Genomic DNA, 17,649 nt, shown 5'->3' on the forward strand with positions numbered 1-17,649 from the left:
GGGTCATATGGTATTTCTATTATTAATTTTTTGAGAAGTCTTGAGAAGTCTTCATATTGTTTTCCGTAGTGGCTGCACCAGTTTGCATTCCCACCAGCAGTGAATGAGTGTTCCGTTTTCTCCACATCCTCTCCAACATTTGTTGTTTTTTGTCTTGGTGATTATAGCCATTCTGACAGGTGTAAGGTGATATCTCAGTGTAGTTTTGATTTGTATTTCCCTGATGATTAGTGATGTTGAATATCTTTTCATGTGCCTGTTGGCCATCTATATATCTTCCTTGGAAAAATGTCTGTTCGTATCCTCTGCCCATTTTTTGATTGGGTTGTTTGTGTTTTTGTTGTTGAGTTGTGTGAGTTCTTTATGTATTTTGGAGATTAACCCTTTGTCTGATATATGATTTGCAAATATTTTCTCCCAGTTGTCTTTTCGTTTTGTTCCTGGTTTCCTTTGCCTTTCACAAGCTGTTTGGTCTGATGAAGTCCCATTTGTTTATTTTTTCTTTTGTTTCCCTTGCGCATGTAGACATGGTATTTGAAAAGATCTTTCTAAGACTGATATAAAAGAATGTACTGCCTGTATTTTCTTCTAGGAGTTTTATGGTTTCACGACTTACGTTCAAGTCTAATCCATTTTGAGTTAATTTTTGTGTATGGCGAAAGATAATGGCCTACTTTCATTCTTTTACATGTGGCCGTCCAGTTTTCCCAACACTTTATTGAAGAGACTTTCCTTTCTCCATTGTATATTCTTAGCTCCTTTGTTGAAAATTAGCTGTCCGTAGATGTGTGGTTTTATTCCTGGGCTTTCAGTTATGTTCCATTGATCTGTGTGTCTGTTTTTGTACCACTATCATGTTGTTTTGATTATTATAGCTTTGTAGTATATTTTGAAGTCAGAGATTGTGATGCTTCCAGCTTTGTTCGTTTTTCTCAGGATTGCTTTAGCTATTTGGGGTCTTTTGTTGTCCCATATGAATTTTAGGATTCTTTGTTCTATTTCTGTGAAGAATGTCATTGGGATTTTTAACTATGTTTATTCCAATCCATGTGCATGGACTGTCTTTCCATTTCTTTATGTCATCATCGATTTCTTTCAATAATATCTTATAGTTTTCATTGTATAGGTCTTCCACCTCCATGGTTAAATTTATTCCTGGATATTTTATTCTTTTTGTTGGAATTGTAAAGGATTGTATTCTTGAGTTCTCTTTCTGTTAGTTCGTGATTAGAGTATAGAAATGCAGCTGATTTTTGTAGCTTGATTTTGTACCCAGCAACTTTGCTGCAGTTGTTGATTGTTTCTAATAGTTTTCCAATGGATTCTTTAGGGTTTTCTATATATAAAATCATGTTGTCTGCAGACAACGAGAGTTTCACTTCTTCCTTGCCAATTTGGATTCCTTTTATTTCTTTTTCTTGCCTAAGTGCTCTGACCAAAACCTCCAGTACTATGTTGAATAAGAGTGGCGAGAGTGGGCACCCTTGTCTTGTTGCTGTTCTCAGAGGGATGGCTTTCAGTTTTTCCCTGTTGAGTCTGATGTTGGCTGTGGGTTTGCCATATATGACCTTTATTATGTTGAGGTACTTTCCTTCTATACCCATTTTATTGAGAGTTTTTATCATAAATGGATGTTGGATCTTGTCAAATGCTTTCTCAGCATCTGTTGAGATGATCCTGTGGTTTTTATTCCTCATTTTGTTAACGTGGTGTGTCACATTGATTGATTTGCAGATGTTGAACTATCCTTGTGTCCCTGGTATAAATCCCACTTGATCATGGTGTATGATCCTTTTGATGTATTGCTGTGTTTGGTTTGCCAATATTTTGTTGAGCAATTTTGCATCTGTGTTCATCAGTGATATTGACCTGTAATTTTCCTTCTTTGTGTTGTCCTTGCCTGGCTTTGGGATCAGGGTGATGTTGGCCTTGCAAAATGTGTTAGGAAGTGTTCCGTTTTCAGTCTTTTGGAATAGTTTGAGAAGGACAGGTATTAAATCTTTTTTGAATGTTTGGTAGAATTCTCCAGAGAAGCCATTTGGTCCTGGGCTTTTATTTTTTGGGAGGTTTTTGATTGCTGTTTCAATCTCTTTACTTGTGATTGGTCTATTCAGATTCTCTGTTTCTTCTTGATTCAGTTTTGGGAGGTTGTATGAGCATAAAAATTTATTCATTTCTTCTAGATTGTCTGATTTGTTCGCATATAGTTTTTCATAGTATTCTCTTATAATCTTTTGTGTTTCTGTGATATCCATTTTAATTTCTCCTCTTTCATTTCTTTTTTTTTTTTAAATAATTATTTATTTATTTTTCCCCCAAAGCCCCAGTAGATGCTTTGCATGTCATAGCTGCACATCCCTCCAGTTGCTGTATGTGGGACGCAGCTTCAGCATGGCCAGAGAAGCGGTGCGTCGGTGCGTGCCCGGGATCCGAACCCGGGTCGCCAGCAGCAGAGTGCGTGCACTTAACTGCTAAGCTACGGGGCCGGCCCTCTTTCATTTCTAATTTTATTTATTTGAGCCTTCTCTCTTTTTTCTTAGTGAGTCTGGCTAAGAGTTTGTCAATTTTGTTCATCTCTCAGAGAACTAGCTCTTAGTTTCATTGATCCTTCCTACTGTTTTTTTGGTTTCCATTTCATTTATTTCTGCTCTGATTTTTATTGTTTCCCACCTTCTGCTGACTTTGGGCTTTGTTCTTCTTTTTCTAGTTCTGTTAGGTATAGATTAAGATTGCTTATTTGAGATTTTTCTTGTTTGTTAAGGTAGGCTTGTGTTACTATGAATTTCCCCTCTTAGGACCACTTTTGCTGCATCCCACATGAGTTGGTATGGTGTATTTTTGTTTTCATTTGTCTCCAGATATTTTTTGATTTCTCCTTTAATTTGTTCAGTGATCCATTGGTTGTTCAGTAGCATGTTGTTTAGTCTCCACATATTTGTCACTTTCCCAGCTTTTTTCTTATAGTTGATTTCTAGTTTCATAGCCTTAGGGTCAGAAAAGATGCTTGATATGATTTCAGTCATCTTAAATTTATTGAGGCTTGCCTTGTTTCCTAGCATATGGTCTATCTTTGAGAGTGTTCCAGTGCTTGAGAAGAATGTGTATTCTGCTGTTTTTGGATGGAGTATTCTATATAAATCTATTAAGTCCATATGGTCTAGTTTTTTGTTTAATTCTGCTATTTCCTTGTTGACTTTCTGTCTGGATGATCTATCCATTGATGTAAGTGGGGTGTTAAGGTCCCCTACTGTTACTGTTGCTGTTAATATCTCCTTTTAGGTCTGTTAATAGTTGCTTTATGTACTTTGGTGCTCCTGTGTTAGGTGCATATATATTTATAGGTGTTATGTCCTCTTGGTGGAGTGTCCCTTTTATAATTATATACTGCCCCTGTTTGTCTCTCATTGCCTTTTTTATCTTGAAGTCTACTTTGTCTGATATAAGTATGGCAACACCTGCTTTCTTTTGTTTGCCATTAGCTTGGAGTATCATCTTCCATCCTTTCAGTCTGAGCCTGTGTTTGTCTTTAGAGCTAAGATATGTTTCCTGGAGGGAGCATATTGTTGGGTCTTATTTTTTAATCCATCCAGCTACTCTGTGTCTTTCAATTGGAGAATTCAATCCATTTACATTTAGATTTATTAGTGATATATGAGGGCTTAATGCTGCCATTTTATCGCTTGTTTTCCGGTTGTTTTGTATTTCCCTTGTTTCTTGTCCCGTGTGTTTCAGACTGACAATTCAGTTTCATGGTTCTCTTTAATGGTTTTCTCAGTTTTTCTTTATTTATCATTTGTCTCTCTGTTCTGATTTTTTGTTTAGTGGTTACCATCAGGTTTGTATAAAAGATCTTGTAGGTGAGATCATCCATTTTCTTTCTTTTTTTTTGTTTAACTTTATTTATTTATTTTTCCCCCCAAAGCCCCAGTAGATAGTTGTATGTTATAGTTGCACATCCTTCTAGTTGCTGTATGTGGGACTCGCCCTCAGCATGGCCAGAGAAGCGGTGCGTCAGTGCGCGCCTGGGATGCGAACCTGGGCCGCTAGCAGCAGAGCGCACGCACTTAACTGCTAAGCCATGGGGCCGGCCCCTCCATTTTCTGATAGACTCTATTTCCTTAGTCTAAGCAGGTTCCATCCCTCTCCTCTTCCCCGTCTAAGTTATTGTTGTCACAACGTATTCTGTTTTGTGTTGTTAATTTGTGGTTAAAATGAAGTGATTATAGTTATTTTTGATGTTTTCCTTATTTATCTTTAATGTTATAATTAAGTGTTTGCTAACTTGTTCTGATAGAGAGCTGCAGTTTTCTGATTTTGTCTGCTTATTTATCTCCTTGCTCAAGGCTTTGTAAACTCTGTCTTTTTCTTTTCAGGTATGAGGGCCTTCTGGATCATTTCTTGTAGGGGAGAGTCTTGTGGTGATGAACTCCCTCAGCTTTTCTTTATCTGGGAAAGTTTTTATTTCTCTGTCATATCTGAAGGATATTTTTGCTGGATAGAGTATTCTTGGTTGAAGGTTTTTGTCTTTCAGAATTTTGAATATATCATTCTGCTCTCTCCTAGCCTGTAAGTTCCCTGCTGAGTATTCTTGGTTGAAGGTTTTTGTCTTTCAGAATTTTGAATATATCGTTCTGCTCTCTCCTAGCCTGTAAGTTTCCTGCTGAGATATCCACCGAAAGCCTGATAGGGGTTCCTTTGTAGGTTATTTTCTTCTGCCTTGCTGCCCTTAATATTTTTCCGTTGTCATTGACTTTTGCCAGTTTTACTAATAAATGCCTTGGAGAAGGTCTTTTACGTTGATGTAATTAGGAGTTCTATTAGCTTCTTTTACTTGTAATTCCAGCTCCTTCTCCAAGTTTGGGAAGTTCTCAGCAGTTATTTCTTTGAACAAGTTCTCTGCTCCTTTCTCCCTTTCTTCTCCCTCTGGAATACCTGTAATCCTTATGTTGCATTTCCTGATTGAGTCAGATAGTTTCAGAGAATTTCTTCATTTCTTTTTAGTCTTAGTTCTCTCTCCTCCTCCATCTGAAGCATTACTATATTTCTGTCCTCTAAATTGCTAATTCTGTCCTCCATAATATCAGATCTGTTAAGGACTCCAGATTTTTTTTTTTTGTTTTTGTTTTTTGTTTTTGTTTTTTTTTTTTTTTTTTAAAGATTTTATTTATTTTATTTTTTCCCCCCAAAGCCCCAGTGGATATTTGTATGTCGTAGCTGCACATCCTTCTAGTTGCTGTATGCGGGACTCGGCCTCAGGATGAACGGAGAAGTGGTGCCTTGATGCGCACCCGGGATCCGAACCCGGGCCACCAGCATCGCAGCGCGCGCACTTAACCACCAAGCCACTGGGCCGGCCCAGGACTCCAGATTTTTCTTTATCTCGTTCATTGTGTTTTTCATCTCCAACATTTCTGATTGGTTTTCTTTATAGTTTCATTCTCTTTTGTGAAGAATTTCCTCTGTTCATTAATTTTATTTCTGATTTCATTGAACTATGTTTCTGAGTTTTCTTGTAATTCATTGAGTTTTTTTATGATAGCTATTTTGAATTCTCTGTTGTTTAGATTGTAAATTTCTGTGCCTTCAGGATTGATTTCTGCATACTTGTCATTTTCCTTCTGGTCTGGAGTATTAATGTAGCTCTTTGTACTATTTGATGGGATGGATTTGTGCCTTTGCATAGTGGTAGTATCTGGTCGTAGATTCCACCTGCCAACATTGGGCATGGAGGAGCTGTGTATTCTGAGCCCGTCACGATCCCTGGCAGCTGTATCTGTCATTTGGAAGCTATGCTGACAGAGCCTACCTGCATTTGCCTGCTGGCTGCCACTGCTTTACACATGTATGTGCTGGCGTTCTGGTGGGTGTCCCTTGTTCTGGCCAACTGGCTGAGCTGGTGTGCCAGGCCAGGGGAAGGAGTGCTTTCTTCTGCATGCGTGGTTCCGAGAGTGCTCCCACTGTGCCCTCGCTGACTTTCCTCCTGGGCTGCTCACCTTGGTGAATACGCCCCAGCGATTGCTTAGCCTGCTTGGTGTGGAGCTTTCCCATGGGCTGGGAGGCAAGTCAGAGAGTGAAGGCAAAGAGTGAAGGTGTTCCCCTGGAGGACTGCCCCCTACCCCCCTCCTCTCAGATCTGCACAGTCCTGCACCCTAGGTCACTTCTGTTGAGGGGAAGGAGAGGAGAGCCCTTACCTCCTTCCACTGCCTCTAAGAGGGTCCAGCACCTCCACTTTCAGATATATAGCTGCATGGGTCTCTCAGATGTCTGTTGTGTTCTGTGAAAGTCTTCTATTGGTTTATGTGTGTCCTTTTTATTGTATCTTAGGGAGGTGAGTCTAAGGGAAGAGCTCACTCCACCATGATGCTGACGTCACTCTAGTGGAACTTCTTTAAAACATTCTTGATGTTAGCTTGTTCTGGGGGTTGTTTGCAAAATTATTTATTAAATTAGAGGCTCAAGCAGCCTCTCCCAAGCCATTTATGTCTCACAAACAGCTCCTTCTTCAAACAGCTGATACCCCACAATATCAATAAATATTTATTAGGGACACAGAGATGAAAACGCTCATTCCTGCAGCTGTCTGTGAGCATATTCACACCTCTCATTGCTGGATGCCTAGATATGCTTCTTTCCCAACAGAGATTTAGAAAAATACATTTCTGGTATGTGCCTGTGTGGGAAGATTGAGGCTGCCAAAAATCTTGCTTCTGGGTTTAAAAGTCTCACTCTGTTGTTGTGGTTTATGTACATTATGATGATCCTGAATCCTGTAAGAGCCTATGGAGTGTCTTCTGTACATATAAGAAGGTTAAATAATTTTCACTGTGGTTTGTTGGTTCTTTGAAAATTGATGATCCATATACTTTATAATTTTAACTCCCCATTAACTAGAATATTACCTTTGCCTTTCCATGTAAAATTTAAAGTCAGCTTGTCAGTTTCTTAAAAAAAAAATCATATGCAGATTTAAATTCTGTTTTGAGTTAAGTTTCACAAGAGGGTGCAATATACTTGCCTTTTTTATTTTTAACTTTCAGTGGAAAATAGATCATTTTTAGTATGATGCCTTGTGCTGTATTGTAATGCAGGCTAGTAGACACCATACCATAAATTCATGTAGTTAACTTTAATTTTTTTCCTGCGTATGTCTTAGATGAGTTAAAGGTATGAACACCATATCAAGGGAGATAAACTTTCAGGTTAGAGCTCACATGATTTGTGCAAGAAAAGACTTTGTATCTATTTATATAGGGGCTGAAAGTGCAAAGATAATATTAAGCTAAATGTGTGGTTTTATAGATTTTTTTCTCCATTTTTTGGCATTTTATACAAAATTAAAACAGTGCAAAATGTTGCATATCATTCATTCCGTACTTCAAAAGTTTCAGTCTTAATAGTTATAGCATGATGTGAGGAGGAAGTATTCTGATTAACAGTTATAGTTAATTGTCAGTAAAAGGTCTATATTAGCATAACTGAATTAATGGGATATTTTTCTTAATCTATTATTGACATATTTGTAGTTTATATCAGGCTGATATGTGCTTAGTAATTTTTTCCTCTTGATAGTTCACATGTAAATTGGTCAATGGCTAGTACGCTATTTTTCTAATTTTTTATTTTTCAGAATGTGCAGATTTCAGAAATGTTTAATTTTTCTCTAGAAAACCAAATTTTTCCCCTTTCTGCTTTCTTTTTTGAGACTTTGGGACTGAGAAATTTGAGGACTGTGTCAGTCCTGGAACCTTTTGGTCTTCTGGTTTCTTTTTTGTAGTCTCAATTTTCTTATGATGATTTGTTTATATCCCCTCAAGGCATCATGAGCCTAAGAAATATTTCTTTGTTTTTCAGGTTCTAAATGGCTTCTAAGAAGTTGGGTGCAGATTTTCATGGTAAGTGGACTGTTAACATATCATGATTTAAGTTATGATTTGATCAGAGAATTTGAAATCACTTAGTATTGTTTAAGTGCCCCTTTTTGTTTATTTATGTGAGCAGCTTGAGAAAAATAAAGTTGTACAACAATGTAGCATATACACTTCATAGGACTTCACATAACTTTAATATTGAAGAATTTCGTGAAATGGATAGTCAAACTTCAGAGTCTCTTTGTGGTTATTGAACTTGAAACTACCAGAGATGGATAGGGAACCTGTGTAATTTTGTTGTTCTTCAGCAGTATTTTGAAGTAGTTACCATTCCTTCTCTTATTCCTTGGTCATACCTCTTCTCCATATCAGGCGTGAAAAATTCTGAACCTTTAGTTACACGCTATAATGTTTTGGTTTAGTTTTTTCACCCGCATAAAAGGAATTAATTTACTACAAATAAGCCATGATCAGCAGATCCATATATTACAGAAGGATCAGTAGTGGTAATTACAGTTTTGCATTTGAAACTAATAGTTTCTCATCTTTTTCTAAGACTTGACCTTTCAAAATGGAATACATTAATAAACTTTATTATCTCCATTTGGAGGAATGGAGGTGCCTAAGAAGTTAAAATTAGATCCTCTTTTCATACAATAGAAGATAAGAAATACCAGAAATATCCAAACAACACAATTATTTTATTTTATTTTATTTTATTTTATTTATTTATTTATTTTTAATTTTATTTTTCCCCCAAAGCCCCAGTAGATAGTTGTATGTCATAGCTGCATATCCTTCTAGCTGCTGTATGTGGGACACGGCCTCAGCATGGCCAGAGAAGTGGTGCATCGGTGCACGCCTGGGATCCGAACCCGGGCCGCCAGCAGTGGAGAGCGCGCACTTAACCGCTAAGCCACGGGACCGGCCCAACACAATTATTTTAAAAGGAGTTTTAAAACTGATCTTCCATTTTAAAGATGGTGTCATTGTAAGAATGATTTGCTAGACTGCATGGCAACATGTGTTGGTATGCTCTTCTGAACTACAAATGGTTGCTTGACAGTATCACTCAGCTAAGTCAGGGTGGTGCAGCAATCACTATGGTTTTAACTTGCTTATATATTTTATACAACAGCTTTAATATTTTGAATTGTCATCATGCATATACTTACTAACATCACTTGCATATGTTTTGTGAAACCATTTTGGAGTTACATCATTCAAACTTTGGAATTTGCATTCTGTATAACAGGTCAGGCATCAGATCTTCCAGTAAGCTATCTCCTGTTGTTTAAGGATTATTACAGGTCTCTTTCAAAGTGTTCAAATGTTAGCAGAGAGGCAGATCTGAAGTTGCCTTTGGATTACTCTTTCAAGGGAAAAGAGAGGATGGAGCTAAGGACAAGGAAAGGCCTGGGGACAGAAAATAGCAAAAATGAAAAATTGAAACTTATAATCTTATTTCAAAAGATAAGCTTTCTATCATGAATCTTTGGGAACTCCTCTTTTTTTTTTGGTGAGGAAGATCGGCCCTGAGCTAACATCTGCCAATCCTCCTCTTTTTTTTTTTTTTTGCTGAGGAAGACTGGCCCTGGGCTAACATCCATGCCCATCTTCCTCTTTGGGAACTCCTTTTTGATTGGAGTGAAAATAAGTTGGACCCCAGGTTATGTATTCCTGCTAAACAATCGAGAGAGAAGATTGTAATTCTGAAGTTATCTGATCAATAAAGACTTATGTTTTAGAACTTCCTCCATCTCCTTACATTCCTAATCAAAATTTTATTGTTTAAATGAAACGTTTTTTTCTGAGTAAAATTTGAGAAAAAGATTTTCACTTTCTTTCTTTGGCTTCTTCTGCTTTAATTTGCTGAGCTTCTACTTGAATTTCAGTGACTTTAGTTGGGGTTTTAGAGTAAATAATCTTAGTTTTAGATATCATGTAGTTTAAGGAATAGAAATTAAAGGGAATAGGGGGAGAATATTGAATAGGCAATTTTGTAGGCATCTGAGTGCCAGAAATCAAGTTCAGCCTGGCTGAAATTAGAAAGCCAGGAGACTAAGGCTGCCACCCCCTCCATCTCTCAGGAAGCTGCGTAGCCTTTCCTCACTGCTTTTCTCTGAGGATACGCTCCATTTTTATTCCTCTGTTTATAGACTTGATTTCTTGGCCTATTTGTGTAGAGTGCACAGGGCCAAAAATGGCCACCCCAGTTATGGCGCTGCTTGCTATTTGATCTTGCATCTTAAGTGGCTAGCGTCACATAGCTAGAGTTTTTGTATCTTTTGGTCAAAGGAGTGTCCGTTTGGCACAGCCTAGCTTATGAGCCTATGGATTGGTTGCCACTAAGGTATTAGCTGACTGGTCCATTGCAGGTTACTTGATGTGTGTACGTGTGAGTGTAGTTTTTCTAGGGCATTTGGGGTGTGGACAGGGAGGTGACAACTGCTCTCATGACTGGATATGAAAATGTTTCTTTTTCTGTTTAAATATTTGGGCTGACTAGATCTTGTGCTATGCTGTCTTATGGCTAGTATTTGATTTACCTTCAAGTTCATTCTTTTCAACTGAGGTTGAACTACTTCCACTGTCATTAATAACCACATATTCCGAAATAAGAGAATAAGAGATATGAGCAGTTACTTCTCAAAGATTTAAAAAAATATTTTCTTTATATTATGTGAATTGCAAACCCTTGGCTCAGTTTAAATCAGGCCTTTCTTGGAGCCTGCTGCTTTAAAATGTCAATCCTCTTTAACTCATTTTCCACTTGTTTCATTTAAGAAAATAGTTATTTTCCAGAAGCTACTTTTAAAGGATTTTTAAAAATGTTTCAAGGAACAAATAAATTACTCTTTTAATATCTGGAAAAATGCCTTGAGACTCTAATTTTATTAGACTTAATAAACTCCCCATTTTGAAAGGCCTATTTTATAACCATTTAGCTAACTTCTTGAAAGGTTCATTTTGCCATTGATTTATTAGTGCTTTACAGTGTAACGTAGAGAAGTCGGCCATCATTTAATCAGTGTTCTCCTGGGCCGGCCCCGTGGTTTAGTGGTTAAGTGTGCGCGCCCTGCTGCTGGCAGCCCGGGTTCGGATCCCGGGCGCGCACCGACGCACCACTTCTCCGGCCATGCTGAGGCCGCGTCCCACATACAGCAACTAGAAGGATGTGCAGCTATGACATACAGCTATCTACTGGGGCTTTGGGGGAATAAATAAATAAATAAATAAAATTAATCAGTGTTCTCCTGTATCTAATATGCTGCCCTCCTCCTTTTTTCAAGATTTTCTCTTTATCTTTTGTTTTCAACATTTTGACTATGATGTGTCCTTGGTGTGATTTTCTATGCATTTATCCTGCTTGGAGTTAGCTAACTTCTTGGATCTGTGGGTTAATATCTTTTATCACTTTTGGAAAATTCACAGCCGTTATCTCTTCTCACATTTCTTCTGCCCCATTGTCTCTCTCCAATCCTTTTGAGACTCTAATAACACGTGCATTAGGCTGTTTGATATTGTCGCAGAGATCTCTTAAGGTTCTATTTGATTTTTTTTCTACTTTTTTTCTCTTTTCGTTTCAATTTGGTTAATTTCTTTTGACCTAACTTCAGGTTCTCTGATTCTTCCCTCTGTTGAATATTGTCTTCTGATTAGCATACCCTGGCTTATGAACTATCAAAAATTTTCTTCTCTGATACTGCATTTTTCATTTCTAGCATTTCTATTTGTCTCTTTCTGTTTTCATCTCTCTGTTGATATTCCCCATCTGCTCAAACATGTTCACCTTTTCCATTAGATCCTTTAACATATTTATTATAGATGTATACGCTCTCTGATAGTTCCAGTATCTTGGCCATCCCTGGGTTTGGGTCTGATGACTGGTTCCTCTCTTGATGATAGAGCACATTTTTTGTGTGTCTTATTTTTGATTGAATGCCAGACATTGTATACTAAAAAGCTGATTTCGTAGGTTATCTGGCTTGTTTTTGTTGTTAGGGTGTGAGTAACATTTTCTTGTGACTTCACATCCTATAGGAGATATCTTATAATTTTGTGTATGTATATATATGTGTGTGTGTGTCTGTCTGTCTGTCTATCTATCTAATTTTGCAGGTGTTACCTGACTTATGGCTTTTTTTTTTTTTTTGTGAGGAAGATCAGCCCTGAGCTAACATCTGCCAGTCCTCCTCTTTTTGCTGAGGAAGACTGGCCCTGGGCTAACCTCTGTGCCCATCTTCCTCCACTTTTTATGGCATGCCGCCACAGCATGGCTTGCCAAGTGGTATGTCAGTGCATGCCTGAGATCCGAACCTGCGAACCCCGGGCAGCCACAGCAGAGTGCACGCACTTAACTGCTTGCGCCACTGGGCAGGCCCCTGACTTATGGCTTAAGGTAGTGATACCCAGTCATGAAATTGCAGTTTTTTACTTAATTTTAAGTTTGATCTGTCCTATTCTTCTTTTTTCAAAAACCTCAATTTGAATTCATGATAAAGCCTGAGTTAAGCACGATCCAGTTGGTACCCTCTATTAGGAATTTCTTCCACTACATGAAATTGTACCTTTTCAGAAAAATAGGCAGGTCACAAGATCATAAGCATATCAGCAATTTAGAAAGAATGAAAACAGAATGAAGCTTTCCCAGAATTTGTGCAGAGTCATTATAGTTTCAGCCCCGTCTCTTCTGCCATGGCGTAATGCTAAGTGATGTGTAGGTCCTGACTTCACTTCCTCACAGCCACGGCCAGCAGAGATGAACTTAATTTCTTTTTCTTCAATATAATTCTAGATTGAACTTAAGAAAATGGGCTCAGATATTTTAGAAAGATTTTCAATAATACTGAAACTGAAGGTATTAGGGGTTAGCCAGAAAATTGTTAGCCACAATGCTTAATTCTCTGGGCATGTGGTTAATTGAGTTTTTATTGAATCTATTTAAAAAATAAAACATTGGGCCGGCCCCGTGGCTTAGCGGTTAAGTGAGCGCGCTCCACTGCTGGCGACCCGGGTTCGGATCCCGGGCTCGCACCGACACGCTGCTTCTCCGGCCATGCTGAGGCCGCGTCCCACATACAGCAACTAGAAGGATGTGCAGCTATGACACACAACTATCTACTGGGGCTTTGGGGGGAAAAAATAAATAAAAAAATAAAATCTTAAAAAATAAAACATTGAGAAACAAGAGAAAATGATGTCTTTAAATAGATATTCTGATATATTGGATAATGTGTTAAGTCCTTAAGGCCTAGTTGGTTGTATTTGCAAAAAATATTCTTTGTAGTCCTCACAGCATCATCGTTAATTGTGCTTATGGTAGTCTCTGTCCGTTATTCAAAAGGTTGTTCTTTTTTGTTGACATCTCTTTAAATGCCTTTTTGCCCTTCCCTTTATCCACACCCCCCCCCCCGCCCCCAATAATCAGACAACTATTTGCTCATTCCCTGTTAACAGAGTTTAAAGGACTAAGACCAGGGAAGGTTAGAGGATGTGCTAAATCACTTTGGCATTGGTTTTGTTAGTGAAATGCAACTGCTTTTTAAAGCAGATACTTATAATTGGTGCTAATGAAGGGAAACAGCAGTTGTTTAAATGTGTGCTACTTGATCTTGTCTGTACCTAAGCCAAGGCCTAGTTCCATTTATGGAATATGTGTCATTAGTGTATACAACACTGTCATAGTTTCCTAACTGAAAGACAGGTAAGGAAACTGAATGCCCTTCTTGAAAGATATTCTCATTTGGCTCAGATATCTTAAGTATAGTGCTTTTTTGTATAGTTTTTCTCCTTCAACTTGCCATTACCAATCTATAATATAGAACTGTTCATTTAAGAAAATTTTGTTAGTATTGATATAGGATAGGTTTTCTTATGTTTGTATATCATATATGCTTGTAAATGTTATTATGGATAGGATTTTTTTATAATATGTGTGTGTCATATAATTAACCTACTTTGAATGTATACATAAAATTTTCTTAAACAAAAGACTTAATTTTGTGATCGTTAACTTGACTGTAAATCTTTCCAATGCTTCTTAGAAAATGCTAGTTTCAGCTTTATTTCCAGTTAATCAGGGTACTAGCCAAAGTCAGAATCTAACTTTCAGTAACATTTGAGCACCTGTTTTCATGGAAGACAGATAAAAATTCTTTAAAATTAGCTTTGCTTTTAATCTCTATAATATAATGCATTTTATAAGTGGCAGAAGGTTTTAGTGTTATAGTTAACACTTAGTTTTGTTGGCAAGCTGTGAGGGTACCTGGTACCTTTTTTTTTTTTTTTTTGTGAGGAAGATCAGCCCTGAGCTAACATCCATGCCAATCCTCCTCTTTTTGCTGAGGAAGACTGGCCCTGGGCTAACATCCGTGCGGATCTTCCTCCACTTTATGTGGGACACCGCCACAGCATGGCTTGACAAGCAGTGCGTCGGTGAGCACCCGGGATCTGAACCTGGGCCGCCAGCAGCGGAGCGTGTGCACTTAACCACTACGCCACGGGGACGGCACCACCTGGTACCTTTTTTCTTTTTTTGTACCTGGTGACTTTTTGTGACTTTGTACAGAATCTTAGAAATGTGCTTTCATCTTGCATGAGTACTCTGTTAAAATGTTTTCATGACTAGCCTTGCCATTTTAGGTAAATGATTTTGAATTTTAATAAATATTAATTGAATGTGAGTTAGTGTGGGGGTGAGAGTTAAATATGAAAGAAGTACAAGACCATGTCTTCTTTATTTGTTCTTTACTTATTGAGCAAATCTCATGTCAGACATTATGCTGAGCTTGGGGGATGTAGAAATGAAACATCCCTTGTTAAGGGACACTCAAATTCTTGCTCAGAGTCTCTAGGAGGAGTATAAGGAAACGGACTGTTAACAATACAGAGGGGTAAAACCTGAGGTGGTATTCTGAGATTGAGAAGGGAGTTGTTCTTAAGATCATTCTTAAAGGACTAGAAATAATTAAGCAAGTAAACAAGGGTGGGAATGTGACAGGTATTGCTGGCTGAGAAAACAGCACTTATAAAGGTATGACCAACTTGGAAACTTTCCTGGAGTGTTAATAATTATGGTTATGCCCCAAGAAAATTATTAAATTGAATACAATTGTGATGTGGATTTAATTTGCTAGCTGAGTGAGAGTGAGTTAAAATGTTTTAATTCTGGCTAGAAGTTATATGGAAAAGAGAGACTCCTTCCCCCAAGGGTGGGAGCAGGGGCCTTCTTCCTGATGGGAGGTTTCAGGTGTATCAGAGCAATATTTACCTCAGGAAATATATCTTGACCTCTGTAAGTCTTGACAGCTACAGAGTTTTTAGAAGGGCAAGAAGTCATCTTCATGGAAGAGTATTGTCATATTCTGTCCATGAGCACTCAAGAAAATACACTAGTGTGAGGCCCAGAAGCAAGCCTTATTTTACTAGCTGTTAATATTCAAAAAGCAAAACTCATTTTATCAACTATGTTTCATTGTCTATGATGGTTCTGCCAGTGAGTTAGCTCCAAACCTGGTCTGGAAAAGAAACCATGGTCTAATTTGGAGTGTATACCTAGTGAGAGTCATATACCAGAGCCACTCTCATTTTGTGGCCTAAATTAATGATGACGTCCTGGTCTTTCTGTATTATTCAGCTGTGACAAGCAAAGAATCTTCAGGGAGTTAAAGTTGTGTATGGCTTCTGTCTCCTGATAATCCTCTTCTGATTCCCATGGTCTTGTCTGGTTTTCCTTTTTTCATATGTGCTGTACTTCTTAAATATTTCCACATCTGCTCCAGAATGTAGTCTTAAAAAACAAAATCTGGAGTAATTCTTTGTGTTAATTGAAAAATGATTCTTACTGGGCCGGCCCCGTGGCTTAGCGGTTAAGTGCATGTGCTCCGATGCAGGTGGCCCGGGTTCGGATCCCGGGTGCGCACAGACGCACTGCTTCTCCAGCCATGCTGAGGCCGTGTCCCACATACAGCAGCTAGAAGAATGTGCAACTATGACATACAACTATCTACTGGGGCTTTGGGGGAAAATAAATAAATAAATAAAATTATAAAAAAAAAAAGAAAAATGATTCTTACTGAAGTAGAGAGATCCTAATCAAGGAGGTTCTTTTGTGGAGATTCATCAGTTTGGCCGTATTTATTAAGTGCCTACTATGTGCCAGGCAGTGCTGTAGGTTTTAGGATGACACTAGCTAAGAACATAGACTTAAATGTTGCCTGCAAGGAGCTTACATCCTGTTGGGAAAGACAGACAATAAATATAATTTAAAAGTGAATTAGGGCCGGCTCCGTGGCTTAGCGGTTAAGTGCGCGCGCTCTGATGCTGGCGGCCCGGGTTCGGATCCCGGGCGCGCCCCGAGGCACCACTTCTCCGTCCAACGTGAGGCCGAGTCCCACGTACAGCAACTAGAAGGATGTGAACCTATGACATACAGCTATCTACTGGGGCTTTGGGGGGAAAAACTGAATAAATAAAATCTTTAAAAGTGAATTATATAATATGTTAGAAGGTAATAAGTGCTATAGGGGAAAAGATAGATGTAACGTGGGAGTACTGCGGTGAGGGTGTGGCAGTAATTTTAAACAGTGGTCAGGATAATAAGCCTTACTGTGAGAAAGTGACATTTGATCAAAGACTTGAAGGAGGTGAAGGAATAAGTCATGTAAATATCTGAGAAAAGAACATTCCAGATAGTGGGAGCAGCTAGTGTAGAATTTTTGAGGTGGGTGTGACCCCATCATGGTTGAGGAACAGAGAATCACTGTGACTTAGTGCAGTGAGCCAGGAGGGGACTGCTAGGAGTTCAGAGCAGAGTGGTGGTGGGCGTTGGGAAGGCCTTTTAGGCTGCTGTGAGTAGTTTTGCTTTTACGCTATGTATACATAATTGAAAATAAACCCTGATAAGATCAAGTAGGCTCAAGTAGGCTTTCCTTTTTAGAAATCTAGGGTCAGGAGAAGGTAAGCAGTCAGAAAAGGAACTCTCTGTAACTTTTGGTCTTAGGATAGCATAAATCAATGTTGTATCCTAGATTTAAGATTATAGCAAAACAAATAATAAAGTTCTTTGCTGATATTTTCTACTTTATTTTTGATTGTAGGGACTTTCAGTTACCTTGATGATGTCCCATTTAAGATAGGAGACAAATTCAAAACACCAGCTAAAGTTGGTCTACCTATTGGCTTCTCCTTGCCTGATTGTTTGCAGGTTGTCAGAGAAGTACAGGTAAGTGGTGATTTTTAGTTAAAGTTTAGTGCATTTAAAAATTTAAAGAGTTAAGAATTTGATGTATAGTGAAGTAGAAAAAAACCATTCTGATATCTCTTATTTGTATTTCTTATAGCTCCTGTTATTGCTTGGCTTACATTATCACATACACACATTTATATATGTTTTTATATCTATTACAGGTCTTGTGTAATTGGTTAGATTGTACATTCCTGGGATTCTGTGCCTTGTCCAGAACACATCCCCACTGCGCATCTGATGTGCTTATTCACCTCTTTTCCTCCTCTCTGTTAATGTCCTCATGATCTTCTTGGTCACTCAAGTAGATAATATTTTTCTCTCTGTCATGTTGCTCCTTTGCCATCCAGTTCATCCTTACCTTATTTTTTCACCTGGGCTATTGCAGTGTCTCTTCAATTGGCCCCTCTGCTTACAGCATTTTCCTTCTATTTTTCGTATGGTTTCTAGAATAATATTCCTAAATTAAAGTTTTAAAGTCTCACATCCCTGTTAAAAATTTAGTGATTCATCAATCCTTGTTGAATCAAGTCT

The 17,649-nt window shown here is 38.2% G+C and overlaps 1 protein-coding gene across 1 annotated transcript in view; it reads left to right on the plus strand.

The window, feature by feature from the left end:
- Positions 1-17,649, plus strand: part of UBAP1 (ubiquitin associated protein 1) — a 65,106-nt gene that overhangs the window by 33,089 nt on the left and 14,368 nt on the right. The window contains exons 2-3 of the mRNA XM_087444741.1: positions 7,852-7,892; positions 16,970-17,094. Of these exons, the coding sequence (XP_087300867.1) occupies positions 7,859-7,892; positions 16,970-17,094 (159 nt within the window). The 5' untranslated portion in view covers positions 7,852-7,858. The remainder of the gene's footprint in view (positions 1-7,851; positions 7,893-16,969; positions 17,095-17,649) is intronic.

This window comes from Ceratotherium simum, chromosome 20 (assembly GCF_057802395.1).
Source record: "Ceratotherium simum simum isolate JZ-2026a chromosome 20, ASM5780239v1, whole genome shotgun sequence".
Taxonomy (NCBI): domain Eukaryota; kingdom Metazoa; phylum Chordata; class Mammalia; order Perissodactyla; family Rhinocerotidae; genus Ceratotherium; species Ceratotherium simum.